The sequence below is a fragment of the Chaetomium tenue genome, assembly GCF_020726465.1.
Source record: "Chaetomium tenue strain MPI-SDFR-AT-0079 chromosome Unknown F5144scaffold_3, whole genome shotgun sequence".
NCBI lineage: Eukaryota > Fungi > Ascomycota > Sordariomycetes > Sordariales > Chaetomiaceae > Chaetomium > Chaetomium tenue.
Window position 1 is genome coordinate 1,000,558 of NW_027117331.1, and position 21,192 is coordinate 1,021,749.

Below are 21,192 nucleotides of genomic sequence, written 5' to 3' on the forward strand. Positions count from 1 at the left end.
GTTTCAATGCCCGCGAACCGTTCCTCGAACTTAGGTAGGAGCGGTTCGCGAATGGGAGTTTGAATCGGGGAGGGGTGAGCGATGCACACCCCCGGACCAACGCAGCCACGCAGCCCCAGCTGCCCGCACGAGGGCCTGCAGCACCGGGGTGGACAGGGCAACCTAGCCTGCTCCCCAGCGCCCCAAGAATTTACCCCGGTTTCCCACCCTTCTTGCCCTGCCCTCCCCCATGTCTTTCCCTGCTCCGTCCCTTTTTCAGATTACCCTCGCTCGTGCGGATTTCCAGCAACCCTTACATATGCTCAGGCCAAGAGGCACGGAAAGGCACACATGCGACCTGCCGATCCGCTCCCTCTCCATGCCAGCGCGACACCGTCATGGCCGGTTGAGCTGATGGGGCTTGCGCGGCACCGTCCATAATGCCAGCTCGGGGTCGTTCCCCGGCTCCCAGCCTTCCACCTGTCATTGATGAGGCTACTGTTCCCTTTTCCGACCTTTTCAAGAGCGGCTTCGATCCTGCAGCCATCGATGCTGCAACCCAGCTCGCCGATCGAAGCATCTTTGTGGCATCCAACGGGAGCCGCTATCGCATCGAGAAAATCCCAGATCAGACCCCCGTCGAAGGTCGCGTGCCTACCTTAACTCCGGTTTCTGCTGCTGCTGCCGTTGCACGACCAGCCTCTCTATACACGTCAGGTTCTACCTTTTCGGGGTCGCCAGCTTCTCTCCCGCCGCCGCAATTACACGTACACGCCCCTCCTGGGACCGGCCTGGGTTGGGGACGGTCTCCGTCCAATGCTAGCTCATACTCGCGCTCCTCCGGCGCACACTCAACTCGATCTGGGTATGCCGGGGCCGCTTTTCGTGGGCCAGAGCCAAAAGTGTCGATCCACGAAGTTTCGAATACGATGGCGCACCTCAGCATCGACGGCTTCGGCGCAAGGCCGATGTACGGAATGTCGGACGGTGGAGTGCAAGCGGCTGAGACCCTTACAGATCCCGACCTCGCCCCCAGGGCACCGATGATCCCAGGGAGCCCCGGGCGCGAGATAGCCTCACCGAGGGCGTCATATGCTCATCACGAACAGCCATCACATTATCTGGCCGCGTCCTGGGGGCCGCACGACTACCCCAGCCCAGGCGCCGCGCCGCAATATTGGACGAATGTCAACTATGCTAGTTACACAACGCAAACCTACGCCCACCTTCAGAGTTCGCGACAAAACGCAACAGCAACGACGGGGCTCCCATCGCTCCTAGAAGACGCCACACCCTTGCCGCCTCCTCCGCATCGAGCTTCCGACCCGACCTCAACTCTTTCGCCAGTATCACCAGACAAGGAAGTGTGGGATGGGAAAGGGGCTGGGACTGGATACTCCTACTATCCGCTCCACCCTTCGATATCAGCGCCATCGTTCGTCGGACGGCAATCCAATTACGTGAATACGGGGTTTGGCGATATCGATACTCTGACCCCCGTGGTTGTGCATGATCATGCGCAATCTACCGCGAGTGACGGGGCAAGTACGGGGCGGGATAATGTCTTGCCAGGGGAGGATATGCTGTTTGATGGGCGAGTGACCCCCTCGCCAATTAGGGCGTACCGATCGGAGTTCTAATCGATTGTTACGTAGACCCGTCAAAAGTACTCAAACCCTCACATCGCCAGTCTTCCGAGACGGGGTGCTGAAGGTGTTTCGAAGCGCCCTCACGAATGATCTTAGATTCCATTGCAAGGTCGATTACGAATCTGAGACATATTGGAGTATGGGTTCCACACTGTTCCTCTCTCGCTAATGGTACTAACACCCATGTGCAGTGAAAGCAAGCAATGCGCAACTCATCCCCGCATACGCATACGATCAGCGCTTGCCCAATGTCGTGTACATCCGCGATAAGGAAAACGACAATGTCAATGGGTATACGCAGGGAAATAGCAGGCCAAGTGGCATTTATCAGTTCTCGAGCCTGAAAGGTACAGCATAACGCACACGGCTCCCTCATCAAGGAAGTTCACATACTGACTTGCAGCGTCCTAGAACTCTTCGACTTCCAGGCTAAACTTACGGGCGAAAAGGTTGTCCTGGACATCGGCAGCGTCCGCATGGTAACGATTAGCAAAGCCGGCAGCCGGTCGAGCACCCAGTTTTCAAGCGCACGGTTGCAGATTTGGCACGAACCAGAAGGTCGGCGAACAGCCCAGTCGGATGTCGCGTCGTTCGTCACGGCTGGCACCGCACTATCGGGGCCTCTGAGGGAGAGGCTTGTGGCAAGCTCTTCGAGGCTGATGCTATATTTGGGACGGTCGGGGGGATATATTACCGTTTTTAGTACGTTTGCACAATCACGGGGCATCGGGGGCGACAGTTGTGCTGACTTGGAAACAGTCACGGATGATCTTGAGATCAAAGCCGACGGGCAAACCCTGGTGAAACTGAAACCGAAAAAAGGGCCAACGCCGTTCTCGAGGAAGGCGTCGCGTTGGCCGTTTGTGAAAGGTGCGTTTCTCGAACTGTTGTCTTGTGTGTCGTAGCCCCCTTATTAACAGGCAGCAGCGCACCTAGAACCAAACCAAGGGTCTGAGCCGGCAGGATTTGATATCCACGGCAAATCCGTTGAGGTAGACGTCGGGTCGGATTACGACTCGTACAAGACGTTTGAGATTGAGTTTGAGAACTCGCCGAGTTTGTGCCCCCCGCCCTCGATTTGCAGCCAGCCTCGGGTTCTAACAACATTCCATCAGGCCAAGACAACTTCCTGCGCAAATGGGAGGAAGTGATCCGGGAACGAAGAAGCCAGCGTGCGCGGCTCAACCACATACAGGAGGATATGGAAGCGGCGGTGTTTACGGGGCGTCAGGCACGGGGCGTTTTTATGTGAACTGCGATATGGAAGAGTTGTTCTGTAGATATCGAACCATATATGGGGTTCTTGGTAGGGGCCATGTGAGCGTAATCAAAGAAGGAACATTCAATCATCTCTTTTTTGCTTGTCGCCCTCGGTCGCTCGGGGGGCGACGCGGTAGGTTGCAGACGGGAACAGGATCGGGGGCCGGCAGCTGAACCGAGGGAGCCGTGCGTGCCGCGCTTGCAGATAAGCGGTTGCAGAGAACCGGCGGCGCAGTCAGCCCAGGCTGCGAATATTGAATCGGCCTGCAGCTTTCCCTTGCGCGGCAGTGGAACGTTTGTCCATGCGGCAACCGAGTGTTGTTTTACCGATGACGGAACTGGCGCACTCGAGGGTATGTCTATTGTTTGTTGCCTCGCTAGTTTTATCGTCGTTCGAACACAATGTGGTCGGTAGTTTGATGAATGGACCCCTAATGTCGGCAGGTAGCCCGCTGTCAAAGTGAGCACGCGAGCAGAAACAGGGGGTGGGGACTAATCTTGGCAACGTCGTCTCGAGGCCCCGCCCTCCTGAGCTAAAAGTTTGACAGGGGTTGGGAAGCCACGAGGCAGCAGCCTTGGAACCTCGATGAACTTCTCCCTCGACTCGACTTCGAAGAATCACAACACCTTTTGTCTTGCGGCGTGGTTGTATGGAATGGGACAAGCCATGAATATAAGGTTCGGTCAGCGCAACCCAACAGGCAGGCTCACGATATTAAAGTGTCACCTCGGATGGCTTGATGACCCGGCCCACCGCATGGTTCCATCGTTACGTCGCTTCCATTATCCTTCGTCCAGGTTAATCTGGGGTCGCCCCACCACCCTCCCAGCGCACTGTCTTTTCCACGCTTATCGAATCCAGGCGATTCGCTCAAGCAAATCAATCTCGGTCCTTGGGTTGTGTTCTCGCAGTCTGGCCCCCCGGTCCACCCACCTGGCCAGTTGCACAGGCATTCGCTTGTCGGGGCTTGGCTCAACCGTTCAGTGGCTGGTGGATGGCGAATGGAACCCTTTCGTCCTTTCTCAGCCTCCAGCTCGCGCAGGTTCCGTGCATCGTGCATGGCTCGAGGCAGGGATGCTCCGCCCAGGTCGGTGTCCCACCCGGGGGGCATCCTCGCTCTCTTTGGGGAGTTGTCGCCCGTGAGATTGAGATGAGGCTCTGCTGAAAGTTTGGGTCTGTGGGTTTTCCGAAGTGTCATTCTCCGCTTTTGCTCTTGTTTATTCACTGCCGTGTACTGCGTATTCATTCGTACTTGGTTCTGCGTGCCTGCTCGCCTGCCTACAGTTACTTTCCATTCGGCACACCCGGGGTTGAAAGCATTTGCAGCTGTGCGCTTACTCCGTCCGCTCCTGGTTTGCTTGCCGACTTTGCGCCCGGGGTCAGCTTCGGATTTGGAGGGTTACGATTCCCGGGGCCACGCGGTCTCCGTTTTTGGCGTCGGTGGATGGCGTGACAATATCGGGCAACTCACTGAGGCGGGTGTTGGGGTTTTGTGTGCGTGATTCGACACTGCGAGCGCCATACCGAGGGGTTTCAACAAGCCCATCCTGGACTCTCCTCGTTGGCGGCCCACGCCCAGTCACAGCGCCCGCGCGCTGGAGAGACGAGGGGTCTCGGTCAGGGTTCATCAACAAAATTAGCAACGGCGGGATCGAGCTGGAAGAACAGCCAGCTAGGCCGACATGCAAGAGCCCGAGATTTTCGAGCAACCCGTGGCCAGCAAGGATCCCGAAGCTCATGGCGCCGGTGACGAGCATGCCATGTATGGCGGTGCTTATGGCGGGACCATTTACAGCAACGGGGTCTCGCCAGTGGCCGCTCGAGACGACGAATCGGACGATTACCGCGACTTCGTTTTTCCAGAAGGTTGGTCGTGCCCTTCTCCTTCTCCACGGGCAAGGTGAAGGGGCTCGCTTCCTAACATCGCTGTGCTCTCCAGATAGGAAATTAGGGACATGGTCAACCGCGTTTCTTATCATTAACCGGGTGGTCGGAGCGGGGATATATTCAACCCCATCGGGTATCATATTCTATCTTAATAGCGTTGGCGCGACGCTGCTCTTTTGGGTTTTGGGCGGGGTGATGACTTTTTGGTGAGTTCCCATTCATTTCGCGTTCAGTTGTTGAGGAATTTGGGCTAACATCCCGTAGCGGGTATGGGTAATCGACACTGCGTTGGCACGTTTATCCGCTGACCTTGATTAGGTTGTTTGTCTATCTTGAGTATGGCACCGCTTTGCCGCGCTCGGGTGGAGAGAAGGTCTATGTGAGCCACGGCCCTCCCCTCTTACATGACAAGTAAATGGCTGACGCGATATGCTCTCACCCAGCTGGAGCGAGTGTATCAACGGCCAAGATATTTGGCCACCTGTATTTTTGCAGGTTTGTCTCACCCAGCCCCCGAAATGATACCGGCCGCTCACCCCTGAGTAGTACAATTCGTCCTCTTCGCCATCTCAACGGGCAACAGCATCAGCTTCAGCAGCTACCTGCTCCACGCTGCCACAAAGTCTTCCCAAGAGGGGACTTGGATGAATCAGGGAATTGCCATCGCCGCCATCACTGGTGAGTTCATGCCGCCAACAGCACAAGCATGCCCCGACAGTAACTCACAATCCTAGTCGTCTGCCTCATTCACGCGTTTGCCCCACGGTGGGGTATCTGGTTGAGCAATGGCTTTGGTGCCTTTAAGCTCGTCATGCTTAGCCTGCTCGTTTGCACTGGATTTGCCGCCCTCGCCGGCAGGACGGCAGCGCCGCGGCCCGATAACTTCTCGAGTTTTCGCGGCGCCGGCTCGTCGAGGGCCCCTGATGCTAACGCCGCGGGGGCAGCCGGCGGGTATTCAATTGCTCTGCTACAGGTCTTATACTCGTACAGCGGGTGGGAGAACGCCAACTACGTCCTCACCGAGGTTCGGAATGCTCCAAAGACGCTGAGGAGGGCAGCACCGATCTCCATATTGGCGGTCACAATATTTTACGTGCTGGCCAATATATCCTATGTAAGAACCGACATACTCGGATGCTCGAGAGCCCCCTATTAATTTCTACAGTTTGCGGCTATGAGCAAGATCGAAATCGCAGAGGCGAAAACGGTTGTTGCGGCCAAGTTCTTCGAAAACGTGTGGGGTGAGAGCTCATTCGTAACCAGGGTGGTACCACTCTTCATCGGCCTTTCCGCGCTTGGGAATGCGTTTGCGCAATCTTTTGCTATGCCTCGAGTGAAACAGGAACTTTCCAAGGAGGGCGTGCTGCCGTTCTCTCGATTCTGGGCCAGCGACTGGCCGTTCAACGCACCATCCGGAGCCATCTTCTTGCATTGGATCTTCACAGTGATCTTCATCCTCGGCTGCCGAACTCCAGACGTTTACAGCTTCGTCACCAACGTCTTTATCTACAGCGGCAACTGGATTAAACGTACGTTCTCTTTCTCGTCACTCCTTCCCACGCCCATCTAACCTTGGCTTTAGTCTTTCTCGCTCTTGGTCTCGTTTACCTTAACTTTGCCCCCTCAGAGCGCTGGGCCGAGCAGCGTACGACATTCCGCAGCTCGCCGTTGTTGACCATTTTCTGGATCTTGTCACTTCTGTTCGTACAGGTGGCGCCCTTCATCGACAATGACTTTCTCCAGTTTGTGCCGTACTATGTCTTCCCCACGCTCGGTACCAGCCTGCTGGTCATTGGCACTGGGTACTGGCTCGTGTGGGCCAAGGTGCTGCCGGCTTTTGGGTACCATATCCAGCATGAGATCGTGCAGATGCCGGACGGGAGCGAGAGGGTCAAATACAAGGTGAGTCTAACAATGGGGCGATGTGCACATTGGAGGGGGTGTTTGGCTGACATCTTGGTGGCAGAGGGTCAAGCCGAAGAAACGGAAGAAACCGGGGCAATGGACTCGGCAGCGGAAACGGTCTGTTTGGTGAAGCGGGCTTTAATGGCAGGGTTGGAGTTTTTGACGTTATTTTTTGCATCATATTATTTCCCACAGGAAACTGGGGCTCTGCTGTCTGTCATATCAAGAAATTTTATGGCAAACAGAGCGAGACACTGCTTTCCCATTTCACAACCCCTGAGTAGCCCCTGAATGACCCCGAACGCCGAGCCTAACCGTGTCAAGAATCGAAGAAGGGACAAAGAAAAACAAGAATGGGATGGTTCAGAGCATATAAAAAAAAAAAAAAAAAAGAGTGAATACAGCACAGCAAAGGAACAGAGACAAACTCGAGCAGGAAGGCCGACTATGATCAGCTACCAAGTTTTGAATATACTTACATATTTCCAGCACCTAGTTAACTCCTCACATCGGGGCTCGGGGCGCCGAGCCGGAGACATTGGCAGGTGGGGCACACTGACGAACGAGGAGTGCGGAGCAACCCCCTGTGAATTTGGCCAAATGGAGCTTTGGCGCTTTGGCTCAGTTGTCCTCAACACGAACGGCTGGTTCCGAAGCTTCAGCATTCCGAGGTACGCCCAGCTTTTTTTTGACTTTAGCGACGCGACCGACAGACACATCGAGAGAGATTCACGGGGCAGCCAGCCATGCTGCATCAGTTGCGCACGCCCGGATTTGCTAGCACTACCGCCGCCGAAAAGCGCCAATGAACAGGGCTTGGAGGACATGAGCATGCTTAGGCCCTCCCCCCACCATAACCACCACCACCACTATCGTCACCACCGCCATCGACGCCACAGCCCCCAATACCGTCCCGTCCGATCACCTTCTCTTCTACCCAATCTAGCCGCCCTCCCTGACGCAGTCGCGACCAATGTCTTGGGACTTGCTAAAGCGGTTCCTTGAGAGCGATGTCTTCAATCAGAACCCCTTCCTCTCGGTGTCGTATCTCTCGTGCGTACCTTGGAAATCCCGGCTTTCCTGTTAGTGAATCGTATCGCTGACTGAGTGACGTCTAGTCGCTATGCGGATCATATAGGTATCCACTATGTCCTCTGCAGCAAGCTCCGCCAATTCCCCTACGAGGACATCGAGTTCTTCCTACCGCAGCTATGCCACCTGATAATAAGCGTCGACAACGAGTCGATGGCGTTGGAAGAATTTCTATTGGACCTCTGCGAGGAGTCGGTTACCGCTGCGCTGCTGGTTCGCCCTCCCATGCCGCCTCTGCATACTCGACAGCCCATGGCTAACGCTCACATAGACCTTCTGGCTCTTCCAAACCTACCTCCACGACCTCGCACCAAACCCCCAAACCGAGGCCTTCAAGACATGCCGTAGGGTGTACAACAAGGTTCAACACGTTGTATTTGGAATTTCCGAGACTGTACGACAGGAGAGGATCACCGAGAATGTGCTGCCGGTCACGGTTTTGGGAAGCTTCGTCCTCGCCAGCATCGCATGCCCCTTGTTGCCCCAGTGGGCTGGACCTCTGGCCATTGCTCAGGCCCGGAAACCACGCCCTATTGTTGAGATCATCTCCGAGCCCACCGCCGTTACTGCCAAGAATAACGTACCAACTCGAGCACACACCATCTCTGCCAGCAGCACCCGGTCAAGACGCGCCAAAGAGGGGCGCAGCGCAAGTGGTCAAGAGGGCAAGACGCACGCCAGTCCGCGGAAATCGCCGGGCAAGCTCAAGTTGAAGACCCCCCGGCCTCCTTCAAGGTCGAAAACGAATGAGTCCACACCCGCACCGCGGGAACAGGCGGAAGAAGAGCTACCCAGCCATCTCGAGAACCTCGCCCTGGAGGCGCGCATCAGTTCAGCTTCATTACCGCTGCCGGAACACAGGCCCCGTCTTGTTACGAGGCCAACCACGCCCGTGTCGGCAGGATTACGTCCCTCCGAACCCACAAGGAGGCACTCTCACCACGTCAAGACGCTGCTCAGCCAGGGTGAGATGACACAACTACAAAAAACACGACTGCTCCGCCAAAACTACTTCCGCTGCCAGACCGCCTTCTTGACCGCGCTTGAGGATATCTCAAACCGCCTTGTTGTGGTGCCAAAACCGGCTCGGTTGAGCGCACTCCGCGCGGAACTCGCCCTGATTGCACGGGATCTCCCAGCAGAGGTTGATATCCCAGTTCTTTGCCCCCCTAACCTGGTGGATGGTTCCCCGTCCAAGAGCCGCCACCATAGAATCGTCCGGCTTAACCCGGCCGAAGCGACCGTCTTGAACAGTGCCGAGAAAGTGCCCTACTTGTTGATGGTAGAAATACTCCGCGACGACTTCACCTTCGACCCCGACACCACTGACAACCAGAGGCTGCTCACAACGTTGCTGGATGAACAAGGGACCCGGAAGCGGATCTTCGACTTGTCCGACTCACCGAGCATGCCGCCCGCTTCTCGGGCACCAGAGCCAGTCGTCGATAGCGTCTTTGAGCCGTCATCTGGGGATCTCGGGAGCTCGCCAATGCTCAGGCCCGAGGATGATGAGCTATTCGGGACGACGCCGACCCAGTCTCACTTTTCGCTGCGCCTGTCTAACAACAGCACCCCGGCCCCCGCTTCCTGGGACAAGACGACACCGTCACGCAGCTCGGGAGGCTCCTCCGAGTCGATGAGCCCGCCCCTCAACCGGAGGAGGTTGACGCTCACCAACCCGCGCCACAACTCGGTCGATCAGCCAGACTTCTCGGCACTTGCGGTGCACATGCGGACTGCGTCGCAGATGCTTGCGCAGCTCGATGCAACCAGCGGCAAGCGGCCCCGGCAGGAAGTAGCGGCCATCAGAGCGCGCATCATCGCCAGCATGCAAAGCCTGGAAGAGCAGAGCTTTGATCTGGACGATGGCCAAGGGCCGACGTTCGACACCATCATGGCCAAGGCGCAGGCAGCCGCCGTGACAGCGGCAGCGACCGACGCCGGCGGAGCCGAAGTTGCCGAGGACGCAACCGTCGAGCCGAACCTCAACGCCAATGCCGGCATCGACAGGATGGAGAACGACATCAAGACGGGCGGCCTCCAACGGAAGGGTGACCGCGACGACCCCAGCGCGGCGGTCTTTGGTGAGGCATGGGAGACGAAGAAGGAGCGGATCCGCAAGTCGTCGCCTTATGGGTGGATGAAGAACTGGGACCTCGTCAGCGTCATCATCAAGACGGGCTCGGATCTCCGGCAAGAAGCGTTCGCCTGCCAGCTGATCCGTGTTTGCCACAAGATCTGGGTCGACGCCGGCGTGCCCGTATGGGTCAAACTCATGCGCATCCTCGTCACGGGTGAGTCGTCGGGCCTGATCGAGACCATCGCCAACGGCGTGTCGCTGCACTCGATCAAGCGCAGCCTGACCCTGGCCTCGATCGAATCCGGCCAGAACCCCCGCCGGCGCATCGCCACGCTCAAGGACCACTTTGTCAAGGCCTTTGGCATCCCCGAGGGCGAGTCCTTCCGCGCGGGCGTCGACGCTTTCAAGCGCTCGCTCGCCGCCTACAGCGTCATCTCGTATGTCCTGCAGCTCAAGGACCGCCACAACGGCAACGTGCTCATCGACAACGAGGGCCACATCATCCACATCGACTTTGGCTTCATGCTGTCCAACTCGCCGGGATCGGTCGGCTTCGAGGCCGCCCCGTTCAAGCTCACGTACGAGTATGTCGATGTCCTGGGCGGGGTGGGCTCCCCGGATTTCGACGACTACAAGAGCCTTTGCAAGCAGGCTTTCCAGGGTATGTTTTTTTGTCCTTCCATGGTGGGAAATGAATGAATGAATGAATGAATGCATGCTAATGTGGTTGGTCGTTTGTGTGTGACAGCCCTCCGCCGGTCGGCAGACAACATCATCGACCTCGTCGCCATGATGGGCCGCGAGTCCAAGATGCCCTGCTTCGGCGCAGGCGTCACGCAGGTCACGACGGCGCTGCGCCAGCGCTTCCAGCTGCAGCTGAGCGCGGACGAGGCCGAGCAGTTCGTCGAGACGGACCTTATTGCCAAGGCGCTTGGCAGTTATTACACACGACTGTGAGTTCTTGTTTACTTGGGCTATGAGTGGTGGAGGTGGAGGAGTTTATGGTGTTGGTGATGTACCGGCGGCGCTGACATGAGGCAACAGTTATGATACCTTCCAATATAGGACGCAGGGGATCTACTAGACGGATGAAAAAGAAAGTTGGTAGGACGGGTGGTTGTCTCCCTTGGAGGCATGGAATTAATCAGGGGTTATATACAAGTTGGCTTCTGTTTCCAGGAGCGAGATATTGGCATCAAGACATATCGATCGACGGCGTTGCGGTTGGGCGAAACAATAATAGATGGGCGGTAGAAAGGCAACGGGCTGGTTATTGCCGTTGTTTGGGTTGAGAGTTGTACTGCCAAGTCAGCGCCTAGCTTGTTGTTGGGTGATGTCTGGTCAACGGAGGGAGGGGCCAGGGGGTGGACGACGAGAAACGGCCGTTGGGTGACCGACCACATAGACCGGGGACAGGTAATGAGATATGATGCCAGAGCTCTTCCCGTGGTGCTGAGCGCCATGCGACGGAGTACACCCTTGGGACGTGCGGTTTTCGTTCACTCAAGTCCGAGGGGTTGAAGGCCAACCCACCCCATCCTCGTCTTCATCCCCCATATCCATTCTGCAGTATGGCATATGTCGTATGGCACGTGTCCACGGACATCGAAAAGCAGGGAATGACCACCGCCAAGATGAAGCCGACGATGAACGAGGACGTGACTGATGTCTCAACCACCACTACCGCCGCCAAGCTCGACAGCCTCACCAAACCCCCGATCCGCGCGCAACCTTCCGTGTTGGGAAAACCTGCCGCACAACTTCCCACCACCCAAAGAACCAAGGTTCCGGGTAGGTTCACCATTCACCAAAAAGGCCCAGATCGTGCCCGCTCCGGCAAATCTGGCGTGCATACGGCACAACGTGCCAATCACCCCCATGCCATGCCCGTCCCTGCAGCCAATAAGCCAATAACTACCGCATGGGGACGGGAGGATGGGGGACGGCCTCGAGACGGCCAGACCTCCCCCCACCTTTGTTCTCGCTGATCCCGACCGAGCCGCCGCCTCGAGGAGCTTTCTTCTCTTTCTCTTTCGGGTCTTTTTAACGAGCGAGTGAAAACCTCCCGTGGGCCATTGACCAGTCAGCTGGCAAGGACTCGGGACGAGGCGAGGCTGGGACGGCCGGGGAGACGGTGACGAATCGACTGGGCCCGGCGGTCCGGATTGGTTGCGCCACGAGAAAAAAAGCTTCCCGTCTTTCCCCCCCGTCTTTCCCCCCGTCTTCCCCCCCGTTTGGGGGTTGCCGAGGTAAGCGCCTGGTTTCTGGTTCGGGTTATCGTTGTCACTGTTGCGGTTGCTTCCTTGATTTTTATGGTGATGGTGTGATGGTGGGTTAGGGCGGTTGTGGTGTTGTTTCGTTCGCCTTGTCTTCTAGACTCCGGCAACCTCGTTCCCTGCGTTTACGTCGGTTGGTTATTACCGTATGTTGATCTTATGGTTGTGGCGAGCTTGATTATTGGGGTTTGATGCGGTAAAAGACCCGACGTGGTGTCATTCCCCCTGCTATTCGAAGACGGGCGACGGCGAGATGTGCAAGGAAACAGGTTCGTGAGACAACAGGGCAACGAAACCAAGACTAACTTGACTGCTCGCCCCGGTTGCTCGCCGGAGGCTTTCGGAAGGCGGTAACATGGGGTGCTGACGATAGCAGAAACTATTGAGAAGCCATGTACGCCTGCGGCGTTTCTCATTCCGTCACCGGTTGGTTCTGGTGGTGTTGTCTGGGTGCCTTCCAGGGACACCGGACTTTTCGGGGATGCCTCGGACTGTTCCGACCACTTCTCCTTCGACGCCCTGCTATAGTTGAACCGAACTCTTCCCCCATGCCTCGTATGCGGGAGTGGTGAAGAAAGTCCGCGGAATCTAATCTTGTTCTTTGTTTTGGCGTTGAGGCCTCAGCTGAAAGCCAGGCGTGGGTGGGCGCGGGATTATTGGGCCCCTGAAGCATTGGCGGTCTCATCGGTTTCTCCTATCTTGTCCGCTGAGATACGGCCTCCTTGCCATGACACCGTTCTTGAGAATATCATACAAACATGAGTCAGTCATGAGGCGGGCTAGATCAGAGCAAGCAGACCATCTGGCCTTAGCATTCGATTTCTTAGTAGGGCTAAATAATAAAGCAAGGGCACGCGATGCGCCACCTTGAACGGGGTTTTGATCTCTACCTGGGGGCCGGGAATGATCATAGGGGATGGGCAACGAGGGTGTGTATAATGGGTATAACACACACATACACCATATGGGTCCGGCGGGCTTTATCTGGCAATGTTTTACTACCCTCAGCCTTCTCATTCCCCTCCTGAGTCGAGATTTTTATGCTTCCAAGGGCCGTCCCCGGATACAGTAAAATTAAAGGCCTACAAGGAAATGACAGCACTGGGTAAAGGAGCTACGGAGGGAAATTGACATTCCTGTTGAAGAGCTAAATAATAAAAAAAAGGTCTAGACAGTACCCGGACCGGTAACATACGTTCCTATGAGATGTGTTGAAGCCAAACAAGGTGCTTTTCTGCATCCCCGGGGTGTAAACAGATGCCGATCACTTCGGCTGTAGCCCCATATCGTGTGATTTGCCACTCGATGGGACGACATGTGTAGCTAGAGATCACCGCAACTACAGAAAGGGCGGTTTGCAGCCTCACTCCAACCACGCTAGATCGGCAGTTGCAATTACACCTGACCTGCCCGCCATCCATCCGCCCTGTTTCCCATCCCGCTCCTCCCCCCTTGCGACGCCCACCCAGAGCACTGGAACCGAGCCACTCTACCCACCCACCTACCCCTGATTCTGTACCGGCACCCCCGACGACGAAAACAAACTCCTTGGCGGCGAGCCTGAGCCCGAGCCCGAACCCGCGCCCATCCCAGGCCTAGTACTCATCAACCCACCGGGCGCAGGAGCAGGAGCACCACCACCACCCCACGGCATCACCCCCGGCGGCACCCACCCCTCATTCCACACCTCAATCTCAAACCGTAACAACATCCCACCCCCCCCTTCCTTCCCACCCTCACCCTCCCCATCCCCAACCCCCGCGCCAACCCCAGCCCTCAACCCCTCCACCACCCTCCCCAAATCATCCCCCGCCCACCCCCCCAAATCATACACCACCCCCTCCACCACCACCGCCCGGACCGCCGCCTTCAGCCCCGCCAGCCGCCACTGCGGAACAGACGCATGCTGCGGAGCTGGGGGTGTCTGGGAGGACGTGAAGGAGGCCGGCTGGCGCCGGCAGCAGGCGAGGGCGGCCTGCTGCAGGCTGCGCGCCGAGATGCTGCCGCGGCCGCGGGTGGGGACTTGTTCGAGGGTGCGTCGCTCGCCGTGGTGGCGCCAGCGGATGTGGAGGATGAGGTCTTGGGTGGTTTGGGTGGTTTGGGTGGGGGAGGGGTTGGGGCTGTTGTGGTTGTGGTTGTTGTGGTTGTTGTTGTGGCTGGCTTGGGGGGGTGTTGGGGGGATGGTCAGGATTGTCGGGGGCATTGGTGAGTTAGGGGGGAGTTTGTTGGTGAAGAATAAAGGGGCAGCGGGAGGAGGCGGTGGTGGCATGGTCGTGGCCGGGGCGAACCTGTTCGGGGGGGGTCCTTGAGGGCCGGAGGGCGGAGGTGGCGGCGGGGCGCCCGTGGGGAAAGCCGAGAATGTGTTCTGGGGCGGACGGGGAGGCATGCGCTGGGGGAAGGAGTTGAGGAAGGGCGCGCGGTTGGGAGGGGGCGCTGGTGGGTCGTAATGGAGCTCGTAGTCAGACGAGCTGGAGCATGTTGACCGCGAACGAGCCCGAGTCGTGGAGAAGGAGGGCGAGCGGGACCTGGTGCGGCCCTGTCTCGTCTTGTGCTTCGTGGAGCTCGTTTTGGTTTCCCTGTTCGCCTTGCGGCGGTTCCGCTTGGTCCTGCCAACGGAAGTCACCGACACAGTCTCGTCGTCAGAGAGAGACTCGCAGTCGTCCAGGGTCACGGTGGACGAATCGCTCTCATGGCTGTCGTCATAGCGGCTGGCCTTGTGGCTCTGCTTCTTGACGCTGGACGCCAAAGCAAAACCATTGGTGTTGATGTAGTTCTGCACTGCCTCCGCGGACTTGACATGAAGAGCCTGCAGAGCCTCGTAGTATGACGACGCAGTTTCGGCTAGGAGAACCTCTCGGATGCCGTTCTCTGTTTTCAGTACAATGGCCCTGAAGGTGCCCAGGGGCTCCTTGGCGGCGACCAAAGAGAAACGGGCAAAGGACCCGCTGAAGAACTCGCAGTTCTCTGCAGAACGAGCGGTGTTAGTGGCTGGGGTGCCTATAAGGGATGCAGAGGACTGACCAATAACTTGGGCCCGCAGGTCCACAGGAGGGGAAGAAGTTTCAGGAACCATCTTGTAATGGAGGCTCAATTGCAGTGGAATTTGGGCGGGCTTAGCACTAGGAAGGCGTACGAGCATTTGGTTATTAGACCGGGAGAAGCTGGACCATGTGTACCTGAATGAAGCCCACGAGGCAGTGACGGACACCCATACTTATACCCTTCCCATGCCGCGAGGTTTGCCCTTCAGCACAGCGAGTTTAGCAATTGAGGTACAAGGAAATAGAGTGCGGACGCCCTTGTGGCACAGAAGCTTTACAGCAAGTAAAAAAAGTGAGGCTGCTGCATGATGCAAGGTGAGGAGTCCCGGGAGTACCGGCCGGGGGGGGGGTCAACACAACGGACTAACTCAGGACATGATTCAGGGGAGGGGGCAATGGTATGAGTGCCCGGCTATCGGTCACGTAAAAGGTAGACGCAACTCCATTGTCAATATTCTCCCTCTGCTAGAAAACGCCTTGAGTTGGAGAGAGAAAACGAGGAGGTTGTTACACTGCGGCGGCGCCGGGTGGTTGGGTGTGTAAGCGGCGGTGAGCGATGAGCAAGTGTACCGAAGAGTGGTAGACGGAAAACCGAAGAGAAATAAATCCAGCCGCTTCCAGCCCACCAGGAACAACGCCGGATTCATTTTTCTCTTCCGAAGATCGGTCGGTGTCCGTCCATTGCAGCCAGCCACATCTTGGCAAGTTTTCGATGTGTTTTACCGCCTGTAAGAGCAAGACACGGCAGAAAGTAGTCAGCCGTTGAGACAGCAATAAGCTGTGTCAGGTAACACCATCATCGTAAGTAGGACGTGAGATGGCTTGTCGGCGTAGACCCGAAAAATGTGTCGATGTTCGACATCAAAGTCGGAACAGTGTATCTCGTAGAAGACACCAGAAGCGCCTGAGTCGCACGGAGCTACTGCACTGGCGTTACTTCTCGCTCTAGCCCTAACCGTCGAGTGGCTCCAAAACGAATGACCCGAGCCGGGAAAACTCTCACCCTGTCCCAGAAACAAGACGACGGGCGAATCCGACTAGGGCACCGATCCGATCCAAAATGATTGGACCTCAGCATACTTGCAGCGGCTTCAACAGCAGGATTCCGTTCGCCACACTTGCGAGAGCCAGGCAACTAGGCGCCCTCTGACCAGGAACAAAGGCAACACTAGGGCATGCAGTGAGAGGCCGTGATCCATCCAGGGCTGCGTGTAAACAAATGATTTCGCTCTTTTCCCTCACTGGCATCAAAACAATGACCGCCGTGGGACATCTGACCTAGTTTGTCCTTCTCCAAGTCCACCGGTCTCCTGTCCGCCTTCCGACGGGCTCGTACCCAACCAACCAACCAACCCCCAGCCCACTACCCAACACTCAATCTCTCGATACGGGCCTTGACTGCATCGACGAGAGCAGACTCCCGATCCAGCAGACCAATGACCTGCGCCATCTTCTGCCTGCGCACCTCGGCCGGGATCCTCAAGCCAGGCAACGACGAGGCGGGAGCGTCGCTGTCGGCTCCCTCCCGAGCCCGCTGCAACTGCTCAGCCTGTGAAAATAAGGCGTCCCGGAGGGCCTGAATCTCCTCGAATCGTTTCCAAGGCTGCTTAGCCTTGGGAGTTGACGACGAAGTTTGATCAGCCCCAGAACCAAGGACGCTTCCGCTAAGCGCCCGTACTTCCTCTGCCCATGCTTTCTCCTTGTCGCTCAGCTCACGGCTCGTCGCCCTGCCCAGTTGCCGCTTCAGCTTCTCCATTCTGCTCGCCAACTCCTCCTGCCGCTCCCGGGCTAGACGAAGACGGTCCTGGGCGATGTCGTCTCGCGAGATGGGCGGTTCATCATCGTCTGCCAAATCTTCGCCGGTGATCATGTCAACCTTCTTCTTGACATAATTGGCCGCTAAAATTTGGCTTTTGAGTTCATGCTGAAGCATCTGGCATTTTCTGAATAGCTCTGCGACAGCATCATTGATGGGATCCACCTCGTTGCAAAGAACCTTGTGCCCTTCGGTCAAGACCTCGAGTGTCGCCATCGAAAGACGCACTTCCTGATGAAACAGTGGGCGCCGCCTGCCCGTTTTCAAGTGATCGATCCACGCCGGCACTGCGCTCTTGCGATCCAGCGCTTCCGATACATAGAAAAGAGGGCGCGGTTCCCAGCCGATTTCCGGCAGCGGCGAGTCTACATGCTCAAGAACCGCTGCTGGTGACTCCCGGGGGGGGCTCTCCCGTTCCGGCGTGTCGAAAAAGAGGGCAACCGGGTCGTTATAGGTGGCGGACAGAACAAAATGGCCGAGGTCGGGGTCTTTGATGGCCGTGGCTGCCGCTAGTGAGCTTAGGCCGCGGCCCTGTGTGTAAATGCGCTCCCGTTCCGATCCTTGCCCTTTGACCAGAAGGTCGAGGCGGAACTCTGCACCAGACTCCGAATCTCCCTGCAGTTCGCTCTCGAGCCGGAACACCCACGGCGCTAGAGAAACAAAAGTGATGCCCGCGGGATGCGTGATGTAAAATGAATACCGAGAGGTGACGTCTTCGCTAAACACGGGCCAGCTTTCAGGCACCACCTCAACGGGCTTGAGAGTATCGAAGGTCTGGAATGTCAGTAGCGATGGGGTGTTGGCGGGGGCGGCGAACTGCCTCGATCCGTGTTTTGGCTTGGGCGGAAGCCATTGGGCCTCGACCCCTTCCACGTCGAGGCAAATTTTGACCTGCCCGCTGGTGGAGAGGAGGCAAATGACTGTCAGGGACAAGCCGCTGCCTTCGTCATTATCCATCTCCAGGTCCTCTTCTTCGCCCATCATGAGATCGGCAATGCGGGCCTTTTCTCCAATGACGTAAATGTCCCTGAGCTCAACCTCATCGTCCTGCTCGTCCTCCGGGTTGAGGTCGAACTCAAACGGGCCTTGGAGTTTCGGGATCGTGCCGGGACGGGTGGGCCGGGTATAAACCTCCACCGCAGCCTCGTCAAGACTGCCCTCCACAATTTTAGGCTCTTGGTTGTCCAAGTCAGATATCCAGTCAAGTTGTTGTTGGGCCAGAAGACGGGTTTCGGCGGAAGCTTCGGGGTCGTCCTCCGTGGCCGCGACTCTGGCCACGATGGAGACCGACAAAGACGGGATAAGTGTGGGAGGGGGCGCCCAGCGCTGAGGGAGAAGTGGGCACAGGGAGTACACATCGCCTCCCGCCATCGCCACCCACAATGTCATCGGCGACCAGCCCCCAGAACCCCTAGCAGGGAAGCATGCGGACGCGACTTCCATGTCGAATGCGTCAGGCGAGAAGCCCTTGTTCGTGGCCGACACTGATGCAGTAAAGTCCTGATCCAAAGACGTCCCGTCCGCTAACCTCTTCAAGTCGATCGCGAGAGTCGCAGAGTCGAAGGTCCAGCGGTCGGCCGTGGACAATTCCCAAACACGCACAACGGCATCTTCCGTGACTGTAACGAGCGCCGTTCCGTTGACGCCCAGAGGATGCCATAGCGCCGAGACAACCGCAGGGCGCGAGGTAACATGGGTGGTAGGGCCGAGGGTCCAAAACTTGGGCTTGAACGGTGCGGCGTCCTTCGCATAGAGGTGAGACGAATCGGGCAGGATGCAGATGTGAACAGTATGCGAGGCCAAGACTGCGAGAAGGTCTTGATTCGGAGACATAACAAGCTGCCGGATATCGTCGGCGACAGGTGTCTTGATGGTCTGGTCATGGAGAAAGGTTAATGGTCATGTCCCTCCCGCGTTGAGCCTTGGCGCATCCCACTTACTCGGCATCCTTCAGTTCCATGGCCAACAATCCTGTTCTCGTTGTCAAACGAGTCATCTGGACTCTCCCGCTTAATGCGAGTCCCAGAGCTGGAACGGGCATGGTTTGTTTCCCACGACTCCTTGAGGTAGGCGAGGTCCCCCCATCGTATTTGTTTTCCGACCGCGACGAAGACCTCGGTGCCCCGCCGCGCTATGGTCCGCCGTGGCCCTGGCTTGGGCTTCTTGCCATATGGCAAGGTCATGGAAAGCCTGGCATCGTCGCTTGACTGTGCAAATAGCTTGTGGCCGGGGGACGGCTCGTTGAGCCAGCTCGGCGCAAAGCTCTTGATCTTAGGCATCGGGTGCTAGGGTCGGTGCTGTCAAGGTTCGGTTGTCGGATGCGCAAAATCAGTGTAAACTGGGTTCAACAAGCGGCGACTGGCAATTCCCGTCGGAAATTGGCCGTTTGCCTTGTGGTTGTCGCTGTAAAGTGCAGGTTTGTCGGAGGCTGGGGGAGCCACTTCCGGTCAAGAAGCTGGGCTTTGAGGTGCTCTAAGCCAGCTAGCGCGTTCTCTTGGCCCCAGGACAACAACCTTTTCTCGGCAGGCACGCTGAAGTGACCCTCCAAGCCAGCCCCACTTTGATTGGCAACCTGTGATACCAAGCAACAGACGCGGCAGCTTCCATCGCCAATTCCAAGTCAGAACGGCGAAGTTACAAGATCCATCCATTTTCCAACCATACTAAACCACCCACCACAACAATGCGAGGACCACGCGCGACAGTCGAGCGGCTCGACCAGCCGAGCGCATATTTTAATAGTCGAGTGAGTGTTCAAGATCAGACGGTCACGGGAAGCTACAGTGAAATGTCTAACATACACGCTCATCGGCATCTCAGAATAAACGCAGGCGATTCGACAAGGAACAGCGCGATGGGGACGACGATACGAACATGAATAACGACCAGCCCGAGGAGGACCCGCTGAAGGATGCGACCACTCTCTACGTCGGCAACCTGTAAGCTGCAGCATCCCGGTCCATTGCAGCGCTTGGGGATCGAGAGGTAGCAGCGCTGACCGAACCTTCGCCCCCTAGATCATTCTACACTACTGAAGAGCAAGTGTACGAGCTTTTTTCCAAATGCGGCGAGATCAAACGCCTGGTAATGGGCCTCGACCGATTTAACAAGACACCCTGCGGCTTTTGCTTTGTCGAGTACTACACTCACCAGGACGCCCTCGATTGCATGAAGTACATCGGTGGAACGAAACTGGATGAGCGCATTATCCGCACAGATTTGGACCCGGGATTCACCGAGGGTCGGCAATACGGCCGTGGAAAGTCGGGAGGGCAGGTGCGTGACGAGTACCGCGAGGACTTCGATGAGGGACGCGGTGGCCTTGGGCGGGCGATTCAACCACCGCGGTCGAGAGACCGTGAGACGAGGGACTACGATGATGATCCCTATGGACGGCTGAAATAAGCCTAGTCACCAGCAGACGGCGTGGTACTTGATCAAGTTTGTGGTGGGAATGATGGGAATACCCCTGGAAATCATAATGGCGTTTTTCGGTCGTTTTGTTTTGATGTTCCCAGATCCAGAAACATAGCGAATGCATCCACCATTGGCCAAGCTCGCACATGCTCACAATTGCATACAACTCCAAAGTGCCATCAGAACGCCGTTTATTTGCCGTTGGTATAATACAAAGAATATACACACCAGAATCGTCCCACCTCCCTCGTCTAGAAACCTGGTGGGTTGATTCTCTGCGAAACACGGGTCCATTTCGGGAGTTCTGAAGCCAAACGTCAGTCATGGGCCGCACAGAGAGGGCCTTCACCCAGGAAAGCAACGCACTGTGGATGCCCTTGCGATATCTCTTTGCTTTCCGGTCGAACATGGTGTACTTGTCGCGCGGCAACATTTCGGCCTCGGTCGGCATCTCGGCCTTCCACCGGTCCAATGACTTGAGGGTCTCGCCCTTCTTAGCCAATGCGTTAGTCACCGTCTCGATGACCTGGTCGACAGCTCGTAACCGCTTCCGTTGGCGGGCTTTCTGGGTCGGGGAGAGGCGCCACGGGATCTTCCTGCTTTGGTGTCAGCGGCAATTTGCAAAATAGGGAGGGGGTTGCTTAGTCGGCCTCACCATAGAAGACCCCCGCTTAGGGAACTTGTGATTCTGAACGGCCCAAACATGTTTGTTGCGGTAGGAGCTTGCAACACCGTTCGGCCGGGGGGGGGGGGGGGTGGATTGGATGTTCTCGGAGGTCGGGACCTTAT

General features: G+C 57.1%; 8 protein-coding genes across 8 annotated transcripts; 5 read left to right on the top strand and 3 right to left on the bottom strand.

Annotated features, from left to right (window-relative positions):
* Positions 1-419: 419 nt before the first annotated feature.
* F5144DRAFT_485875 (uncharacterized protein) lies at positions 420-3,303 on the top strand (the record flags this gene model as incomplete). The annotated part of the gene is made up of 5 exons (XM_066785517.1): positions 420-1,524; positions 1,820-1,975; positions 2,040-2,330; positions 2,553-2,688; positions 3,099-3,303. The coding sequence occupies 5 exons, from the start codon at positions 420-422 to the stop codon at positions 3,301-3,303; spliced, it is 1,893 nt and encodes a 630-aa protein (XP_066644381.1).
* A 1,050-nt stretch (positions 3,304-4,353) lies between these two features.
* F5144DRAFT_165748 (amino acid permease-domain-containing protein) lies at positions 4,354-6,892 on the top strand. The gene is made up of 9 exons (XM_066782576.1): positions 4,354-4,755; positions 4,829-4,982; positions 5,095-5,155; positions 5,220-5,271; positions 5,323-5,454; positions 5,511-5,890; positions 5,942-6,305; positions 6,359-6,678; positions 6,743-6,892. Exons 1-9 carry the CDS (start codon positions 4,572-4,574, stop codon positions 6,809-6,811), a joined length of 1,716 nt encoding a protein of 571 aa, XP_066644382.1. The 5' UTR covers positions 4,354-4,571; the 3' UTR covers positions 6,812-6,892.
* Positions 6,893-7,209: 317 nt separating this feature from the next.
* Positions 7,210-11,226, top strand: F5144DRAFT_566294 (kinase-like domain-containing protein). The gene is made up of 4 exons (XM_066788549.1): positions 7,210-7,734; positions 7,800-7,986; positions 8,045-10,514; positions 10,602-11,226. The coding sequence occupies exons 1-4, from the start codon at positions 7,655-7,657 to the stop codon at positions 10,808-10,810; spliced, it is 2,946 nt and encodes a 981-aa protein (XP_066644383.1). The 5' UTR covers positions 7,210-7,654; the 3' UTR covers positions 10,811-11,226.
* F5144DRAFT_566297 (uncharacterized protein) lies at positions 11,137-12,102 on the top strand. The gene has a single exon (XM_066788550.1). The coding sequence runs from the start codon at positions 11,425-11,427 to the stop codon at positions 11,839-11,841; it is 417 nt and encodes a 138-aa protein (XP_066644384.1). The 5' UTR covers positions 11,137-11,424; the 3' UTR covers positions 11,842-12,102.
* A 1,528-nt stretch (positions 12,103-13,630) lies between these two features.
* On the bottom strand, positions 13,631-15,202 carry F5144DRAFT_591369 (uncharacterized protein; the record flags this gene model as incomplete). The annotated part of the gene is made up of 1 exon (XM_066790265.1): positions 13,631-15,202. One exon carries the CDS (start codon positions 15,200-15,202, stop codon positions 13,631-13,633), a length of 1,572 nt encoding a protein of 523 aa, XP_066644385.1.
* A 1,331-nt stretch (positions 15,203-16,533) lies between these two features.
* Positions 16,534-19,265, bottom strand: F5144DRAFT_486680 (uncharacterized protein; the record flags this gene model as incomplete). The annotated part of the gene is made up of 2 exons (XM_066785564.1): positions 16,534-18,861; positions 18,927-19,265. 2 exons carry the CDS (start codon positions 19,263-19,265, stop codon positions 16,534-16,536), a joined length of 2,667 nt encoding a protein of 888 aa, XP_066644386.1.
* Positions 19,266-19,669: 404 nt separating this feature from the next.
* On the top strand, positions 19,670-20,391 carry F5144DRAFT_600869 (uncharacterized protein; the record flags this gene model as incomplete). The annotated part of the gene is made up of 3 exons (XM_066791101.1): positions 19,670-19,732; positions 19,807-19,925; positions 20,004-20,391. 3 exons carry the CDS (start codon positions 19,670-19,672, stop codon positions 20,389-20,391), a joined length of 570 nt encoding a protein of 189 aa, XP_066644387.1.
* Positions 20,392-20,654: 263 nt separating this feature from the next.
* F5144DRAFT_644773 (mitochondrial 54S ribosomal protein mL60) lies at positions 20,655-21,171 on the bottom strand (the record flags this gene model as incomplete). The annotated part of the gene is made up of 3 exons (XM_066792856.1): positions 21,059-21,171; positions 20,770-20,999; positions 20,655-20,707 (listed from the first exon to the last, which is right to left on the bottom strand). Exons 1-3 carry the CDS (start codon positions 21,106-21,108, stop codon positions 20,655-20,657), a joined length of 333 nt encoding a protein of 110 aa, XP_066644388.1. The 5' UTR covers positions 21,109-21,171.
* Between the last annotated feature and the right edge of the window lie 21 nt (positions 21,172-21,192).

Excerpts from the sequence above, each read along its gene's own strand:
- F5144DRAFT_165748 (XM_066782576.1), top strand. The coding sequence starts at position 4,572 with ATGCAAGAGCCCGAGATTTTCGAGCAACCCGTGGCCAGCAAGGATCCC. Across the intron at positions 4,983-5,094 it reads GGCGGGGTGATGACTTTTTG|GTTGTTTGTCTATCTTGAGT; the intron begins GTGAGTTCCCAT and ends GACCTTGATTAG. Across the intron at positions 5,891-5,941 it reads TGCTGGCCAATATATCCTAT|TTTGCGGCTATGAGCAAGAT; the intron begins GTAAGAACCGAC and ends TAATTTCTACAG.
- F5144DRAFT_566294 (XM_066788549.1), top strand. The coding sequence starts at position 7,655 with ATGTCTTGGGACTTGCTAAAGCGGTTCCTTGAGAGCGATGTCTTCAAT. Across the intron at positions 7,987-8,044 it reads CGGTTACCGCTGCGCTGCTG|ACCTTCTGGCTCTTCCAAAC; the intron begins GTTCGCCCTCCC and ends ACGCTCACATAG. Across the intron at positions 10,515-10,601 it reads TTGCAAGCAGGCTTTCCAGG|CCCTCCGCCGGTCGGCAGAC; the intron begins GTATGTTTTTTT and ends TGTGTGTGACAG.
- F5144DRAFT_566297 (XM_066788550.1), top strand. The coding sequence starts at position 11,425 with ATGGCATATGTCGTATGGCACGTGTCCACGGACATCGAAAAGCAGGGA.